Genomic DNA, 15834 nt, shown 5'->3' with positions numbered 1-15834 from the left:
TCCTTTAACCAGTTAGGGATTGTTACCTACATAGCCCCAATAAATTTAATTCCCACAACTCATTCAAAAAAAAGCTTCAGCTCTGAAAGATTAAGAGTTGAAAACCGTATCATGCTCTGTAATTATTTCACTTTCTTATATATCTGCCATCACACCTGCTCTGTAACTCCAGGGTGTCGTGGAATCTCGTAAGTTCGGCATTTAAGCTGCATGACAGGATCTTCGTTCAAAAGCTGTGCCAGCAGAAGTACTCCATTCTAAAAAGTGAGAACAAAGTGAGAAAGAGTATTCACTCTATTACTGGTGAGATGGGGCTACAAGTCACAAAACCTCAAAGGTCACATCACACATTACATGTTTTTTCAGCATTACAGTCGTACCTCTGCTTACGTATCCCTCCACTTGTGTAAACTTCGGGATACGTAAGCGGCAAACCTGGAAATATATTTTCAGGTTTTTGCCATGTGCGCATGCGCAGAAGCGGTCCCTCTGGTTGCAGAAACCTCAGGATCCAACCGGAGCTCCAGAACAGATCCCGTCCACAACCGGAGGTACCACTGTATAGGAATTTTAATCTAGTTTTGAAGCATGGTGCCAGTTATGTTGGAGGTTTGTCATAAATACACTTGAATAAGCACGCAGCTAAGTAACGGCTGTCTTCTTGGGGCATTCATATAAAAAATATCATACGCGCCGTACTTCAGCATCGTTAATTCTACACAAGAAAACCATGGTACATGAAACAGCCCTCAGCAGGCAGGCAAACCATGGTGACAAGTGACAAACCTCTGTGTAGAAGCGAACGTAGCCAGAGGTGAAGCCCACAACAATACAGGTCCAGTCAGGTCGTCCTGTTGAGCTCCTGTCTCAAAGAAAATGAAAGGCATTCTGTCAAGTCTTACTCTGAATTGATGAAATTACCATGGGTGTCTCTAAAGGCAGCACCAGGCTTTGTAAAGGAGGTCTAGCTGTGTGTGTGTTTTTAAAAGCATTTTCTTACCTCTTTTGACTTGCCAGTGGGATGCACAATACACTGCTCACACATTCACTAGAGGAAAAACACAGCAGTATTAAGCACTCTGCCACGAAGAGAACTGTCAGCATTAATAACATTACAAAACAGAGTGGGATTCATCTAACAAACCCTGTCAACAGAAGCCCTGAGCAACAGAGCTTCCTCCCCATACGTCTGCTGCAGTTGGTCAACAGAGCAGAGGGAATGTTCGATACAGGCCCTCTTCCACCCAAACCAGTATACACCACATAACTGCACACCTAGTAAAGATGGATTTATGGCACAAGCCATTTGTTTGCATATTCTGTGCTCATGTTTTCCTCCAGCTACGCAGTCTAGATTCGTTTAGGCTTTTTCCTGCCCGTGCCTAACAAGGCCATGGACATTTCATGTTAATTAGCCCAGAATAAGAGAACGTGAACCACTGCACATCATCACGGGGATGCCACATGTCTAAATCCAGCATCTCTGTAGCATCACCACTACCCCCTCCTTTTCCTACCTCCACTTCACAACACCACTCAGTGTCTAACTGGAATAGAGAGCTGCACAGATTCATCTAGAGAAGCTACACCTAAAACCGTGAAGAGGAGACAAAGCCTACAGTCTAAGAACCCCCCAAAATATTGCAAGCAATTAAATCAAACAGGGAAATTTTAAATTCAAAAGAATGTTTTAATCACTTATCAATTAACTGATTAAGGTCTGCTGTTCTAATTAATGGTAATTTAATAGCATCTTTGTGCCTGTCTAAAAAACAAAGGTGCTGCCCTTTAAAGCTTTTGGCAGTTTATGATGCATAGCAATTTTAATAGCCGTTTTCTTCTACTAGGTATCTTATTTGCTATACGGAATCATTGTGCTCAACCAGTAGCTCTCTTCCTCCACATACTTTCCCATTCTCATACATGAATAGAAGGAATTTTCTCCACTGGAGAGAATGAGAACAAGACGTGTGTGGATGCTTCTTGGAGAGGGCTGGTTCTTAGTGGTAGAGTCCCCTTCCTGCCTTGCATGCACAGTCCTGGGTTCAACCCTGGGTAGGGCTGGGAAAGAATCGTGTCTGAAACCCTGGAGAGTTGCTGCCAGGTAGCACAGGCCAGCCTTCCCCAACCTGGTGCCCTCCATGTGTTTTGAGTAACTCCTAACTGGCCAGCTTCAGCAATGAGCAGGCATGATGAGAGTTCTAGTTCAAATCACCTGAAGGGCACCAGGCTGGGGGGACTGGCTTAGACGTAATGAACTACATGGACCAATGATCTGACTCAACACAAGGGAGACTTGTATGTGCATTCCTTTAGATCACGTCTTACATATAAGTTTTGACAGAGCAGTAAAAAAAATAATCAGTGGCGTTCTCATTCACAACATAGTCTAGATCCCATGCCTACCCTTCTTCAACATTCAAAGAGCCACTCCAGCCAACAGCAAACTGCATTTCTTCTTTCCCTTTTTCACTGTGCTTCCATTTTGCTGGGAAGCAGAGGAGAGAAAAGTGGATAAAGTGTTATACTTTAAGGTAACACAGTTAAATTAAAAGGTGATGTTTTTCTTGTGTATCACCCATAAAAATAAAGGTTTCAGCTTCCAGGCATTTAACTATTTTTCTTTTATTCTGCACTACAAAGATTTTGCCTTGTAAAATTTATTTCCCTGGACTTCCTTCCATAATAATTCTATATGCACTTACTTGGGAACAGGAATAACACTCTAATACTTATTTTAATGCATAAGCCAAAATGGGAAGATACATTCTTTAGCAACCACCTGATTCTTATTGCATCTAAAGTCAGATCATAGCTTTGTTGGAAACTACACTGGTATCTCGGTTTAAGAACAGCCCTGTTTATGAACTATTCGGTTTACGAACTCCACAAAACCGGAAGTAGTGTCTCGGTTTGTGAACTTTACCTTGGTCTAAGAACAGAATCCGAACGGTGGAAGGGCACCAGCGGCAGGAGGCCTCATTAGGGAAAGCGCGCTTTGGTTTAAGAATGGTTTCGGCTTAAGAACGGACTTCCGGAACAGATTAAGTTCGTAAACCAAGGTACCACTGTATAGCAAACGGAAGAGGTTGTTCCACTCATACAAGGAACTCAAAACCAGGGGTGACTTTCATTGGAAGAAGGGGTGGGAGGCTAATTCTCCCTGTGCCCTACATGCCACCTCCCCCACCAATCCAGATAGTTCCCTCAATCCTCCTTTTTTGGTGGCACAGGAACCTACAAGGAGACGCAAGAATAAGATAAAATTGCCTCTTCTCCTTCATGCAATCAGAGTATCCCTTGAGTGAAGTTCCACTTAAAATTCAGGTTTATCAAACTGTATCAATAAAAGGTGGGGAAGAATGTGAAGAATAAGTATTCCTAATATGTGCTTTTGCAGAAGCAATGTTATTTGCTGCAATTGTCCTGTAGCCACCCCCTTAGTGACAGGACCACAGCAATTGTAGAACAGTATCTTGCTCCTATAGCTTTCTTGTTGAATAAGGAAAATCTGGTGACTACCATTCATTGTGCTTAGTCAAGCCCATGGTTCTGCTTTATTATCTGCTGCACTTTGTAATGAAAAACAAGTTTCCTTTCTACCTCCTCCCTCCCAAACCCATTTTCCTTTAGTGCCATGTCTTTTAGATTGGAAGCCTGGGGACAGGGGTTACCATATTACTGATCTTTGCAAGCTGCTGCAGGAGCCTTTTTTAGCTGAAGAGTGGGGTAAATACACTTTAAATAAACAAACAGAACTCCAGGGGAAATGGGAACAAATTAAAAGTCTGTGATATACTTACGCACAAAAAACACAGCTTTCTGCTCACGAGCTATTGCCATGAGATCATTTGTTGGCGACAGGGATAAGACACAGTCCTGAAGCCAGGAATTTGCCTGAGTCTTAGAAGTTGATTCTTCCTCCTCCTCCTGTATACAGTGATTTTTAAAGCTATTAATTTTCTGGGCAACATATATACTGTTTTAAAGAAACATATATGTCCACACTCACTCACACAAAAGATAGCAGCATTTAGGGAAAATGTAAATAAGCCTATTTCCATGTAATTGCAAATTTTGTAGGACAGTGAAAGCACTTGATTTTTTCACTGTGCGGTGGCTGTCAAAGTAAAAGCTATTTTCATTTTGCTGATTGTAGTTAAATTTCTTAGCAACTTTAAGGTGTCATTTGTGCAAAGGCATGTTACAAATATTTGAATAAAATAAGGTAGGATGTACTCATAACAGGAAGAAACACTGTATGATCATCAACCTGTAAGTTGGATGGGTGAATTGAACCTTAAAAGTTTAATTACTGAAAACAGTTAACAGAGTTACTCAATGGATTATTCATATTATTCCAAGGAACAAAGAGTGCACAGCTACAGAAGGCATAATTAGTAATGAAAGCAAACAGAGAGGCTTACAGGTCCTTGTGTTTCTGGTTCATCCCACGCTCCCCAACCATCTTCTTCCCAGTTTGCTGGTTTACCTAATATTGAAAAATTCTAGCTTAGTTTCAAAATCATAACCATGGTCCATATATCGCTTTTTGATGCCTAGAAAAGCATTTGATTAACTATTCATTTTAAATATAGAAATAATCGTAAGGGGGTTTATAAAACAATACCCATAACAGCCTTTGAAGCATCCATGCAAAGCCACCTCTGCAGACAACTCAGAGGTAGAAGGTGCAGAGTCTAAAGACCTGACCAGGGAGAGAAGTCTGAGCCAGCAATCACTGGGCACACAGACCTGCACAACTTGCCTCACATCAAATCAAATGTAGCTTGACTAGTATTTGTCAATCAACGGTTTTGTAGAAACAGGCAGGCAACAAAAACAGGATATCAATCAAACCACTTCTTCATCAAACATGTCTGGTGAGATGCCTTCAACTTGCTCGTTCCCAGGTTTTGCAAGTCCGCTCCAGAATCCATGCTGCCTTCTGTATAAGCTCTGCTATAAGCACTATATGTCACAACCTACATATTTCCTCTTTCTATAAACATATTGATCATCTCACAGAAGCAGTATAAGATCTTTGGTCTAGCATAGCTCACTAAAACAGGTCCTGTATTTTGATACACCTGTCTAGGAACAGGAGCACTTTGCTGTGGTCCCTGACATCACCATGAAAATGAAACAACGAAGAAGAAATAGACGTTTCTTTGTAAATTCTGTTACATACTGAAGAAGCTGGGTGTTTCACAACTTAAACTGAAAAGCAACTGGCTTTCTCAGTTTCCCTTTTCTCCTCTTTAGGCAATTAACACAGTATGCCAAAAGGGACTGACTATAAAGCCATAGAATCTACTGCTTTTGGCCACCAATTGACTAGGCAATACTAGAACAAAACACTCGGTTTTCAATATTTGCCGAGTTCATTGCATATTTTTCTTTCTGCCAATTTTGTTCAGCATAGCTGCTAGGGCTACAAAGAGCATCAAAATCAAGCCAGCTAGACTACAGCAAAACTACTCTGCCCCATTTCCAAGTATTATGATCAGGTACATAGATTCCACTCAGGGAAAGATGGCATTAGAATACCAAAGCCAAAATGTCTAAGCAGGACTGCTTTTAATTAGAAGTTTATTACTGCCAGCACTGATGTACACCATTTTGGAAGTAACCACTGCTGCTAAAGCCATTACCCACACACAGCTATTTATAAAAACTCCCACGGAAAAGCAATTTATTGAACTGAAAAGGTCTCCACATAGTCTGAAGAAGTGAGTCACTCGACCTTTGTGCATAACAACCAGAATAAATCATTTCCACCTCCAACTCAAATTTAGAAATATTCGAGTTCGTGCAGTTAACAAAGCAAAGCTAGAAATCCCTATGGCAGACATATTTCACTTTGTCATAGGGAGAAACTGAATGAAAAGCACAGAAGGGCATCATAAGGGGCTCATCCTATGCAAAGTTAAGCCAGTAACTGTTAGAAAGCAACTGTGAAATACTTTGTTCTATACATTCTGAAGCCTTCTAGAAGAGGCATGTTCACCATTACATCTGGAAAATGAAAATGCTGTTAATTTTGTAATGCTCCTAAAGGGTTTTATATATTGCTGCACCCTGCCCTAATGTTTTGTGAGAGGGAAGTACATAAATACTTGAATGAAGTAATAAATAAATAATCATAGTATTGCTATTAAAAAGAAACAATTTTTTTAAAAAAAATAATTTTTATTAATTTTACAACATAAACAAAAAAACAAACAAACATAACACGACTTCCCCAAACCTCCCCTTCACTGCATCCTTATTTTAAAATTTTTTAGCAATCCTTCATCCCTTTTTATATTTAATTCTCTTTAAGGCTTTTTTTTTTAAATTTCAATTTTTACAGCTGTAATTCTTTATATCCAATCCCTTGACATCTTAACATTCCGAAATTTTACAACAATTTTTAAGATAGATTTTGAATTTTTTCCAGTCTTCTTCCACTGTCTCTCTCTTCTGGTCACGGATTCTGCGGGTCATCTCTGCCAATCCCATAAATTCAGTCACCTTGGTCTGCCATTCTTCCAGAGTAGGTACTTCTTTAGTCTTCCAATACTTCGCCAAAAGAATTCTTGCTGCTGTTGTTGCGTACATAAAGAATGTTCTATCTTTCTTTGGAACCATTTGGCCCACCATGCCCAAGAGAAAAGCCTCTGGTTTCTTTATAAATGTCCACTTAAGGATTTTCTTAATTTCATTATAGATCATTTCCCAGTAGGCCTTAATCTTCGGGCAGGTCCACCAAAGATGATAAAAAGTTCCTTCGCATTCATTACACTTCCAGCAGTTGTTATTGGGCAGATGATATATCTTTGCAAGCTTGACTGGGGTCATGTACCACCTATAGATCATTTTCATTATATTCTCTTTCAAGGCACTACATGCCGTAAATTTAATACCTGTGGTCCATAACTGCTCCCAGTCAGCAAACATAATATCATGACCAACATCTTGTGCCCACTTAATCATAGCTGATTTAACCGTTTCATCCTGTGTGTTCCATTTTAGCAGCAAATTATACATTCTAGACAAATTCTTAGTATTGGGTTCTAGCAATTCTGTTTCTAACTTTGACCTCTCCTTCTGAAATCCTAGTTTCCTGTCCTGCTTAAAGGTTTCATTAATCTGGTAATAATGTAACCAGTCTCGGACTTTAGGTTTCAATTTCTCAAAGCTCTGTAGTTTCAGGTTTTCACCATCATATTCTATAATTTCACAATATTTTGGCCAATCTGAGTCCATGTTCAGTCTTTTTACCGCCTTGGCTTCCATTGGTGACAACCACCTGGGGTTTTTACTCTCTAACAAATCTTTATATCGATTCCATACATTATACAGTGCTTTCCTGACAATATGGTTTTTAAAAAGAAACAATTGCCAAAAAGCCACAAGTGATCCAAGGGGGGGTACTGGTTTGTTTTGTTCTTGTTTTTATTATGTGTTGTGTGTTTTTAACTTACATTTTTATGCTGTGAACCGCCCAGAGACCTTCAAATGAATAAATAAAATAGATCAGTGTTCAAGCCTGCCAAACCCACATTTAACCCAAACTTGCACTTGGGAACTCCTTTCTTAGCTTTGACCCTATATCTGTATAGTGGAAGTTCTGTCATTGCGGTATAGCCCAGTAGAGCAGGGGTCAGCAAACTACAGCCCACAGGCCAGATACGGCCTGAGGGGGTCATTAAACTGGCCCCCGGCCCTTGCCGCCCACACGGTCAATTCCCGTGCCGGTTTAGCTCCACGCAGAGACTAACTTCCGGGACGCAGCCGGCAGAAAAGTTTGCCGACCCCTGCAGTAGAGGGTAACAACCTACCAGTTGAAGACCAATGTACGAGATAATCTTTATGGGAAAATCCCTTTGGTGCCCTTGTGCTCAGCTCAGGGAAGGTCTTTTAATCCAGTGGATGCTTCCACAGATGGAAGAGGGGAGGGTATGTCTGCCAATTCCCCTTTTCTTCCTGCTCCAGCACCAAAGAGTGGCTCCAGGGAGTTGAGGAACCCTCTGAAACAGAGCAGATGTCAAGGGGCCAGGGCTGCCGGGAGAAGGATGAACAAGAACAAACTCTTTTCTCCTCTTATCTTAATAATAATAATAATAATAATAATAATAATAATAATAATAATAATTTATTTATACCCCGCCCATCTGGCTGAGTCTCCCCAGCCACTCTGGCAGCTCCCAATCAAGTATTAAAAACAATACAGCATTAAATATTAAAAACTTCCCTAAACAGGGATGTCTTCAGATGTCTTTTAAAGATAGGTTAGCTGCTTATTTCCTTCACATCTGAAGGATGCAGGCACCACTACAGAGAAGGCCCTCTGTCTGGTTCACTGTAACCTCACTTCTCACAATGAGGGAACCGTCAGAAGGCCCTTGGCGCTGGATCTCAGTGTCCGGCCTGAACGATGAGGGTGGAAACGCTCCTTCAGGTATACAGGACCGAGGCCATTTAGGGCTTTAAAGGTCAACACCAATACTTTATATTGTGCTCGGAAACGTACTGGGAGAAGTGTCTTCTTAACAGAAGTGTCTTCAGAATCAGAAATACTTTCCATAAATGCAAGGCACCAACTGGATTCCACCCTATGATTTTATTTTAAATCAATACACATTCAATAAATCCACCATTAATTAACTCATTGTGGTAGCCAATTGGGTCACCTAAACTCCACCAAAACGAAGAGAATAACAAGGGAAGTTAAATTTAAACAAGCCCTTATTCTTAAGCACTGCTTTTTTAAAATGCAGTACATATTTGGAAAAATCCAATTACACAAATTATCCCGGGTATAATCTTAACTGGGGTGATTTTCTGTGGCATCATGACACTAATAGCCTCTTAGCGATACAGCCAAGTTTTTATTAAAATTAGCATGGAGTCTGCTGCACAATGAGAAATATTAAACAGTTAATTTAATAGCTTGGTTGCTTTTATTATGTTGGTGTCTCTTTATTACAGCTCTAAATCTTATGACAGGTCAAACTGAAAATTTTAAGCACATGCTGACATCGTAAGCTATTCCTGACAACTCTCTTCCTCAGTAAAAACCTTCCCCAAACCATTCCAATCTATGCACATCTGAACTTCCTCTGCCAGTTAAGTCCACCATAACTCCTCACTTGGAAATAGTTACCTACTTGTCCATGGCAAGAAACAATTATCTTTACTTGACCAGGCAAGAAAGTCTTCAAAACACTTCTTGTTCTATTTTCCTTCTAGGCTATAGGTGACTTACACCAATATGCAGGTTTATTGGAGCTTTTCAAATCAAGGCCCATGCTTGTTGCAAATGCAAGAAAATGCAAAAAATTAATCCCTGGGTACAAGACACTACTCAGACAGCATAGTCACATCAAAAAGCAGGAGAATCCTATGTATGGAACTATGGTTGTGTTTAGCATTGAAGATTATCTGTGCTATCCTAAGCATGAAAGTCACACTCCCAGGTGAGATTTGTTTGGGATTGCATTGTCAGTCATATTAGCAATTCTCTACACCTCAAGGTACATAAATTTCATTTTTAATAGTGCAGAATGCATCAGTGGGGGCGGGGTAGTTATTCAATTTATATACCGCCCTAAACCCACAGGTTTCAGGGAGATTCACAGGATAAAATCACAATATAAAAACACTAAATACATAATCAAAATAGAAACAAAACCAACCCAATAACCCCCACAACACATTTTTAAAGGGCATGTATACGCTTCCCTCTGTCAAAGCCCACAAAAGATCAGTAATAACCCTAAATAATATTTTTTTAAAATTATTATTATTGATTAGATTTAAACACTACCCTTCATCAAAAGATCTCGGCGAGGTTCACAAGATAAATGCGGAGTAAATAATCTGAAGTAACCACAGATCAGGTTCCAAAGCTCTTCTTATTTATAAGCTCTTTATAACATTTCACAGGCATAATATTTTTTAAATGTACAAAGTTAACGGATTATGAAGGATAATGTAGATTAAGCACAACATTGTCAGGAAATCTTAATTATCCTGTCTTGCCAATACCCCAAAATTTAGGGACATTCTTGCAGAACTCTTCTGGCACAAGGAAGCCACACTTAAAAAGCTAATGAAAACTCTTCCAGGGCTTTGATTTCCTGCATAGCAGGGGGTTGGACTAGATGATCCTCGTGCTCCCTTCCAACTCTACAATTCAATGGTTCTATGATTCTATGACATACAAATAATATGAAAAATTAATTGTGGTTCTGTTGTTCACAATCATTTCTCTGGGCCAAAGCTGCTCCTCATTATAGAGAAGCATTACTGTATTTCTATTGCACAAGGTACCAAATTCAAAACATACCCTGTAAATTACATCTATGGCTCACTTTAATAAGACAAATAGTTTATGCAATGCACTTAATGGAACACAAGAAAATACTGTGACGCCTGTTGTCTTATTCCAAAAAGGTGTGAAAGTGAGAATATAATTTTCTGGCTACATTTCTAACACAGATGGCATACTGTTTAGTGAAAACTTTTCCAAGTTGTGTACACTCAGGAGATGCTATGTAAGGTCATTTTTGCTCAGGAGCTACCTTAAAGAATGGCACTTCCAGGTCTCCTCTGAAAGCCACAAGAAATAAGGACAGAGTGGGTCTGCTGAGTTCTCAATATCGGGGGGGGGGGTGGACAGCAGCAATGAGAATATATTTTGCCTACTCTGTACGTCCATGAAAATCCTCATGCTATAGGACAGATATTTTTATTCCATAAAGCACATAGCTGAATCAATTCAATCAGAAGGCTATTACACTGATAGCACATACAAGTGACAAGAGGAGAAAGGGACTATTTTGGATAGTAAACGCCACTGAGCCCAAACTTCAGTGACAGACTTAGTAATTTTGAGTTTTTGTTGTAAAACAATTTATCTTTTTTACAAGCCACGATGAAAGGCAAAGTGTCTTTCAAGAAAAGTCAATTGCCACAACAAGAGTTAACAAAATGCTTAGTAAATCACTTAAAGGTTCTATTTACAAACAAGCAGTACAGCGCATTAATTTTGTTAAACAAACAGAATTACATCAGATCTTTGCTAAAACTTCACCCCTTCTTTTAAGAAAAGAACAATTACCTTATTATGGTATGTTTTTATAAAGGCAACAGACATTTACAGTTAACTTCAGATTGTAAATGGGTGCACATGATTAAATGCTCATCCCACAAAAATCCCCAGCATTCAGAGAAATAATACTGGTATGTCAAAAAGAAGCTAGGAGGAGCACCCTTCCCCCAACATCTAGTTTTCTATGTACAGTAAAGCTACAATCCTAAAACTCACATATGCAAGAAACAGCCTCACTGAATTCAGCAGAACTTTCCTCCAAGTAAGCGTGCATGGATTGTACCATTTTGTTTTGTTATTGCAAAAGTAAGATTGTGTCTTGTGAGCCCTCTGAATCTGAAACGGACACATTTTGCTAGATTTTCTGCTGTTTGTACCAATATAACTGCTTTGCTGCACTAATATTCTGCACTTTAAAAAAACAAAACAAAACAAAAACCTCATGAAAGGGATATTAAAACATAAGGTCCAAGTTAGGTATGTGGAATATAATGCAAGAACACATAACATATCCGTTTAGCATTTGGCCTTCACAGGATAAGCAGACATCATCATCTTTGACAATCACAAATGAAGGCAAGTTACTCCTGGGCTAGTTTATTCACAAAACTTGACTTATGACATTGTTAGCAGAACCCAGCAGGAATCCCCAAATCATCCAGAAGTTACATGGAGAAACCACTCTGCCGTAACTTTTACTTTGGTTCAGAGTGATGACCCACCACCACCACACCCAAAAAGTCAATCCAACTAGTGAATCGTCAGTCCACAGCCCATGGACTTCAAGTCAGTAAGACCACAGAGCAAAGGATCCCACCTAGTCCCCTCTGTAGAAAGAGGTAGATTACAGGTAATACACACACACGTTACTTACAGCACTCACAGGTGCCACAAGTCAGCCTTGTAAATAAGTTGGTTAAAAAAAAAAGTTACTTGCCTGCAAAGTAATATTACTTGTGTACCAGCGGCTGGCACAAGAAGAGAAATACCGTATTTTTTGCACCATAACACTCACTTTTTTCCTCCTAGAAAGTAAGGGGAAATGTCTGTGCGTGTTCTGGAGGGAATGCCTACAGGTGGCATGCCTACGGATTTTCCTCCTCTAAAAACTATGTGTGTGTTATGGTCGGGTGCGTGTTATAGAGCGAAAAATACGGTAACTCCTCTCCTGCAGCAGCCTGCTGTATTTCTATGCTAGGAACAGTGGAGAGACAAGAGCATGCCATCGCTCCTTCCCTGAACTACTCCACTCGCCTCCGGCTACTAGGCTAGTGTGTAAATGCAAGGCTGCCACGAACAGCCCATCTGTCATTCCCTTCTCACGGACACTCACAGAGCAGAGAAACATGAAGCTGTACCAGGATCTGCAAGCAAAAGGCTTTCAATTAGCATCGGAAGGAGCTCTACTTAAAGGGATCTACTTCGAAGTAAACGTCACAGAAGGATCTGGGTCCCTGGGCCTTGCCCACGGGAGGAAGGAAAAAAAACCCCCAAAGCCAGAGTGGTGAAAGGTGCCTTGGGCATGGGGCGACGACCCCTCGCCCCGCCATCCTCTGCCTTTTGGTGTCCCATCGTCCAATAATGGAAAAGTTGAGCGATGACTGACAGGAGGACAACAGGCAGCTGCAGCACCGGTCGAGCTGCTGAAGTGCATTCTTTCCAGCACCCTCTCGGTCCCCTCACTCACCTCCGCCGCTTTCCTTGGCGCCCCCCGCTCCACCGCCGACGCCCCCCTGGCGAAGGTGCGAACACAGGAAATCCCGCGCCGACTCCAGGTCCTGGAAGCTGCAGAAAGGCACGAGCGCGCAGGCCATGTTGGCGCCAAGCGGGCTCTCTCCCCTCTGCCCGCGACCACCCTTTTCTCTAAAAGCGACAGCCGCCCCCGCCCCCCGGCGCCCGGCCTGAGCTGGCTCGCGAGCTCGGCAGCCAACACAACCCGGAAGCCGTCGGCGCCTCAGCCTGCAGTTCCGCGCACGCGCACGAGGGAAGTCAAGGAAAGGGAGGAGAGCGGAACCTTGAATGACGGCTCTGGGGTCACGTGGCTCTCAGAGGAGGCGGCGGCGACGGGGCGGAGAATCCCGGCCTCACGTCAGGCGACGCTTCGCTAGTCACGTGGGAGAAAGAAGCCGGTGGAGGGCAAGCGGAGTCCTTTAAGAGAGCGGGTTAGGCGGGAGAGAGGCTCTGGAACTCAGGACGACTCAGCCTCAAAAAAAAAAGATTTAGTGACACCAGGCGCGGATTTACTATGGAACTAATGAAGCTTAAAGTTTAAAAACTAGAAGGCATAGGAAATTTGTATTCACACGTGGTGAATTTTTGTATCCCGCTTTGACATGGGAGATAATCCAGTACAGCAAAACCTGAGATGTGGTGGTTTGTTGTTGTTTAGTCGTTTAGTCGTCTCCGACTCTTCATGACCCCCTGGACCAGAGCACGCCAGGCACTCCTGTCTTCCACTGCCTCCCGCAGTTTGGTCAAACTCATGTTGGTAGCTTGGAGAACACTGTCCAACCATCTCGTCCTCTGTCGTCCCCTTCTTCTTGTGCCCTCCATCTTTCCCAACATCAGGGTCTTTTCCAGGGAGTCTTCTCTTCTCATGAGGTGGCCAAAGTATTGGAGCCTCAGCTTCAGGATCTGTCCTTCCAGTGAGCACTCAGGGCTGATTTCCTTCAGAATGGATACGTTTGATCTTCTTGCAGTCCATGGGACTCTCAAGAGTCTCCTCCAGCACCAGAATTCAAAAGCATCAATTCTTCGGCGATCAGCCAGCTCTCACTTCCATATATCACTACTGGGAAAACCCTAGCTTTAACTATACGGACCTTGATTTTTAAAAATTATAATATGGTGATCAATGTGGCAGAACAACCCCATTGAAGAAGATAACGGTGGTGACCCAAACATTGTTGCTGCCTCACAAAGCTGGGACCTGGGGAGGCTGGCACAAGCACACAACAGTTATGCACCCCTGGATCCCAGCCTCCCATTTGCTGGTGAGGCTGGGGTTGAAAGGCGCATGGCCACCGTACCACCCTCCCCAAGCGGCCTTGCAAAGGGCTGGCTAGGGGAGGGCATCAGGAGCCACGTAGCCCCCAGAAAAAGCGCTGGTGGCGATTGTCCCAGCAGCCCCACCCAACCCTCCCGTTCCACAGCACTGCCCTTGGTTATACTGTTCATATGGGAATTCTCTGTAAAGGATCAGCACCACTACTGTACCTGGTTTGGGGTGGGCTTGTGTGCGGTAAGATTGACAAATTAAAAATGCAACAGCTCCCCAGGTCTAGCTGGTACACCTAAAATAGTTTTTTTAAAAAATAAAAACACGTCCTGAATTGTTTTGTTTTCTAACACAAATATGCAATTTTTCACTAAAATTTGCTTCTTTGCCAGAGTGTTTGAAAGTAGCCAATGTAACATCAGCTTATAAAGACAAAACCAGAAAAATACAGATCAGTGAACTTAATATCTGCTTTGGGCATGTTTGTGGAAAGCATCAACCTCAAATGATTAAACATATAGAAGAACAGTAAAGGGAAGAGCAGTAAAGGGAAACTCCCCCCCCCCCCCGCACAATCTGCACATTCCTATGCATATTTCAGCCCTTGCTGAAAACATCATTGTTGAAACAAGCCCAGATGCACAGTAAGTTGAGATAATTTTAATCTGATTTAGTATTTTAACTTGTGTATGTTTTAATGTGGATTTTTCTTTATTTTATTGTTCAAATGTTTTTTTCTAAACCACTTCAAGGTTTTTTACACTTAAGCGCTCTATAAATTTTATGTAATAAATAAAATAAATAATATTAGTAGGAAGTAAGTCCCATTGTGTTCAGCTGGCTTATACCCAAGAAAATGTTCAAAGGATTGCAGTCTGACAGTGAGTGCAGTGCTATTCAAATGTAAGATTCATAGAGTTGAGTGTGGCTTTCTCCTAGATAAGTGGGTATTGAACTTCAACTTCAGACTGTCAACAGAAGCCCCTTCCGTTTTCCTGATTGCATCTCCTTTCCCCTCATGCCATACAAATCAATGGAGCATCATTCAATTTCCTTTGTTCCATTATCTTGGTCTGTTTCACTTATCTAAGATTTATGCATATGCAACAGGGCTCTGGAGGGCTGCCAATAGCTGCCCTTTTTAGTGACACTTGTCTGTGCCTTCATCTCATAGAGAAAAGATTGTAATGAGCACTGTTAAATTCTGTAATGTCCCATTTGGATTCTGTTATGCATGCAGAACTTACCAAAGCACTGAGATATTAAGTAATGCATTAAACAAGGAAATAAATAATTCAGTAAATGAATTACTCTTTCTCTGCAGAGCTGAACTTCAGCACATGTTACCTAACATCTTGATAATTGAAATTTCCAACAGGTCTTGATATCTGGTTTAAGATATACTCCAGAGAACCAATCTAGAAAAAACATCTTAGGTCCACCAGATGAGCAAGTATGAATAACTTTAGGCAGGCATGATGGACCTGGTGTGTACAAAATGCAAATTTAACTAAGCACTTAGAAAGAAGGTTCCCAACCATAGTTAAGACTAACCACGATTTGGTGTTTGGGTGTAACAATAAAGCATGGTTAATTTAAAATAGAGGCAAAAGCTTCCAATCTCTTCCTCACGACCTTGTTGGAAGGGGGAGAAGGGAGTGCATAGCCAGAGGTTTGTGCCCATAATGCCAGGCTAAGTTTTGCATTTACATTTGACTCAAATGTGTGTTATCAA

At 41.4% G+C, this 15834-nt stretch overlaps 1 protein-coding gene across 1 annotated transcript in view; it reads right to left on the bottom strand.

Moving 5' to 3' along the window:
- The window catches only part of RAB3GAP2 (RAB3 GTPase activating non-catalytic protein subunit 2), a 50959-nt gene extending 37905 nt beyond the window's left edge, over positions 1 to 13054 (bottom strand). The window contains exons 1-7 of the mRNA XM_081857773.1: positions 12789 to 13054; positions 4428 to 4492; positions 3804 to 3930; positions 2407 to 2488; positions 1001 to 1048; positions 787 to 862; positions 156 to 257 (exon numbers count right to left, since the gene is read on the bottom strand). Of these exons, the coding sequence (XP_081713899.1) occupies positions 156 to 257; positions 787 to 862; positions 1001 to 1048; positions 2407 to 2488; positions 3804 to 3930; positions 4428 to 4492; positions 12789 to 12915 (627 nt within the window). The 5' untranslated portion in view covers positions 12916 to 13054. The remainder of the gene's footprint in view (positions 1 to 155; positions 258 to 786; positions 863 to 1000; positions 1049 to 2406; positions 2489 to 3803; positions 3931 to 4427; positions 4493 to 12788) is intronic.
- Between the last annotated feature and the right edge of the window lie 2780 nt (positions 13055 to 15834).

Source organism: Podarcis erhardii, assembly GCF_964252035.2.
Source record: "Podarcis erhardii genome assembly, chromosome: 3".
Lineage (NCBI taxonomy): Eukaryota > Metazoa > Chordata > Lepidosauria > Squamata > Lacertidae > Podarcis > Podarcis erhardii.
The sequence above is the reverse complement of the archived record's forward strand: the minus strand, read 5'-3'. Positions and strand labels throughout refer to the sequence as shown.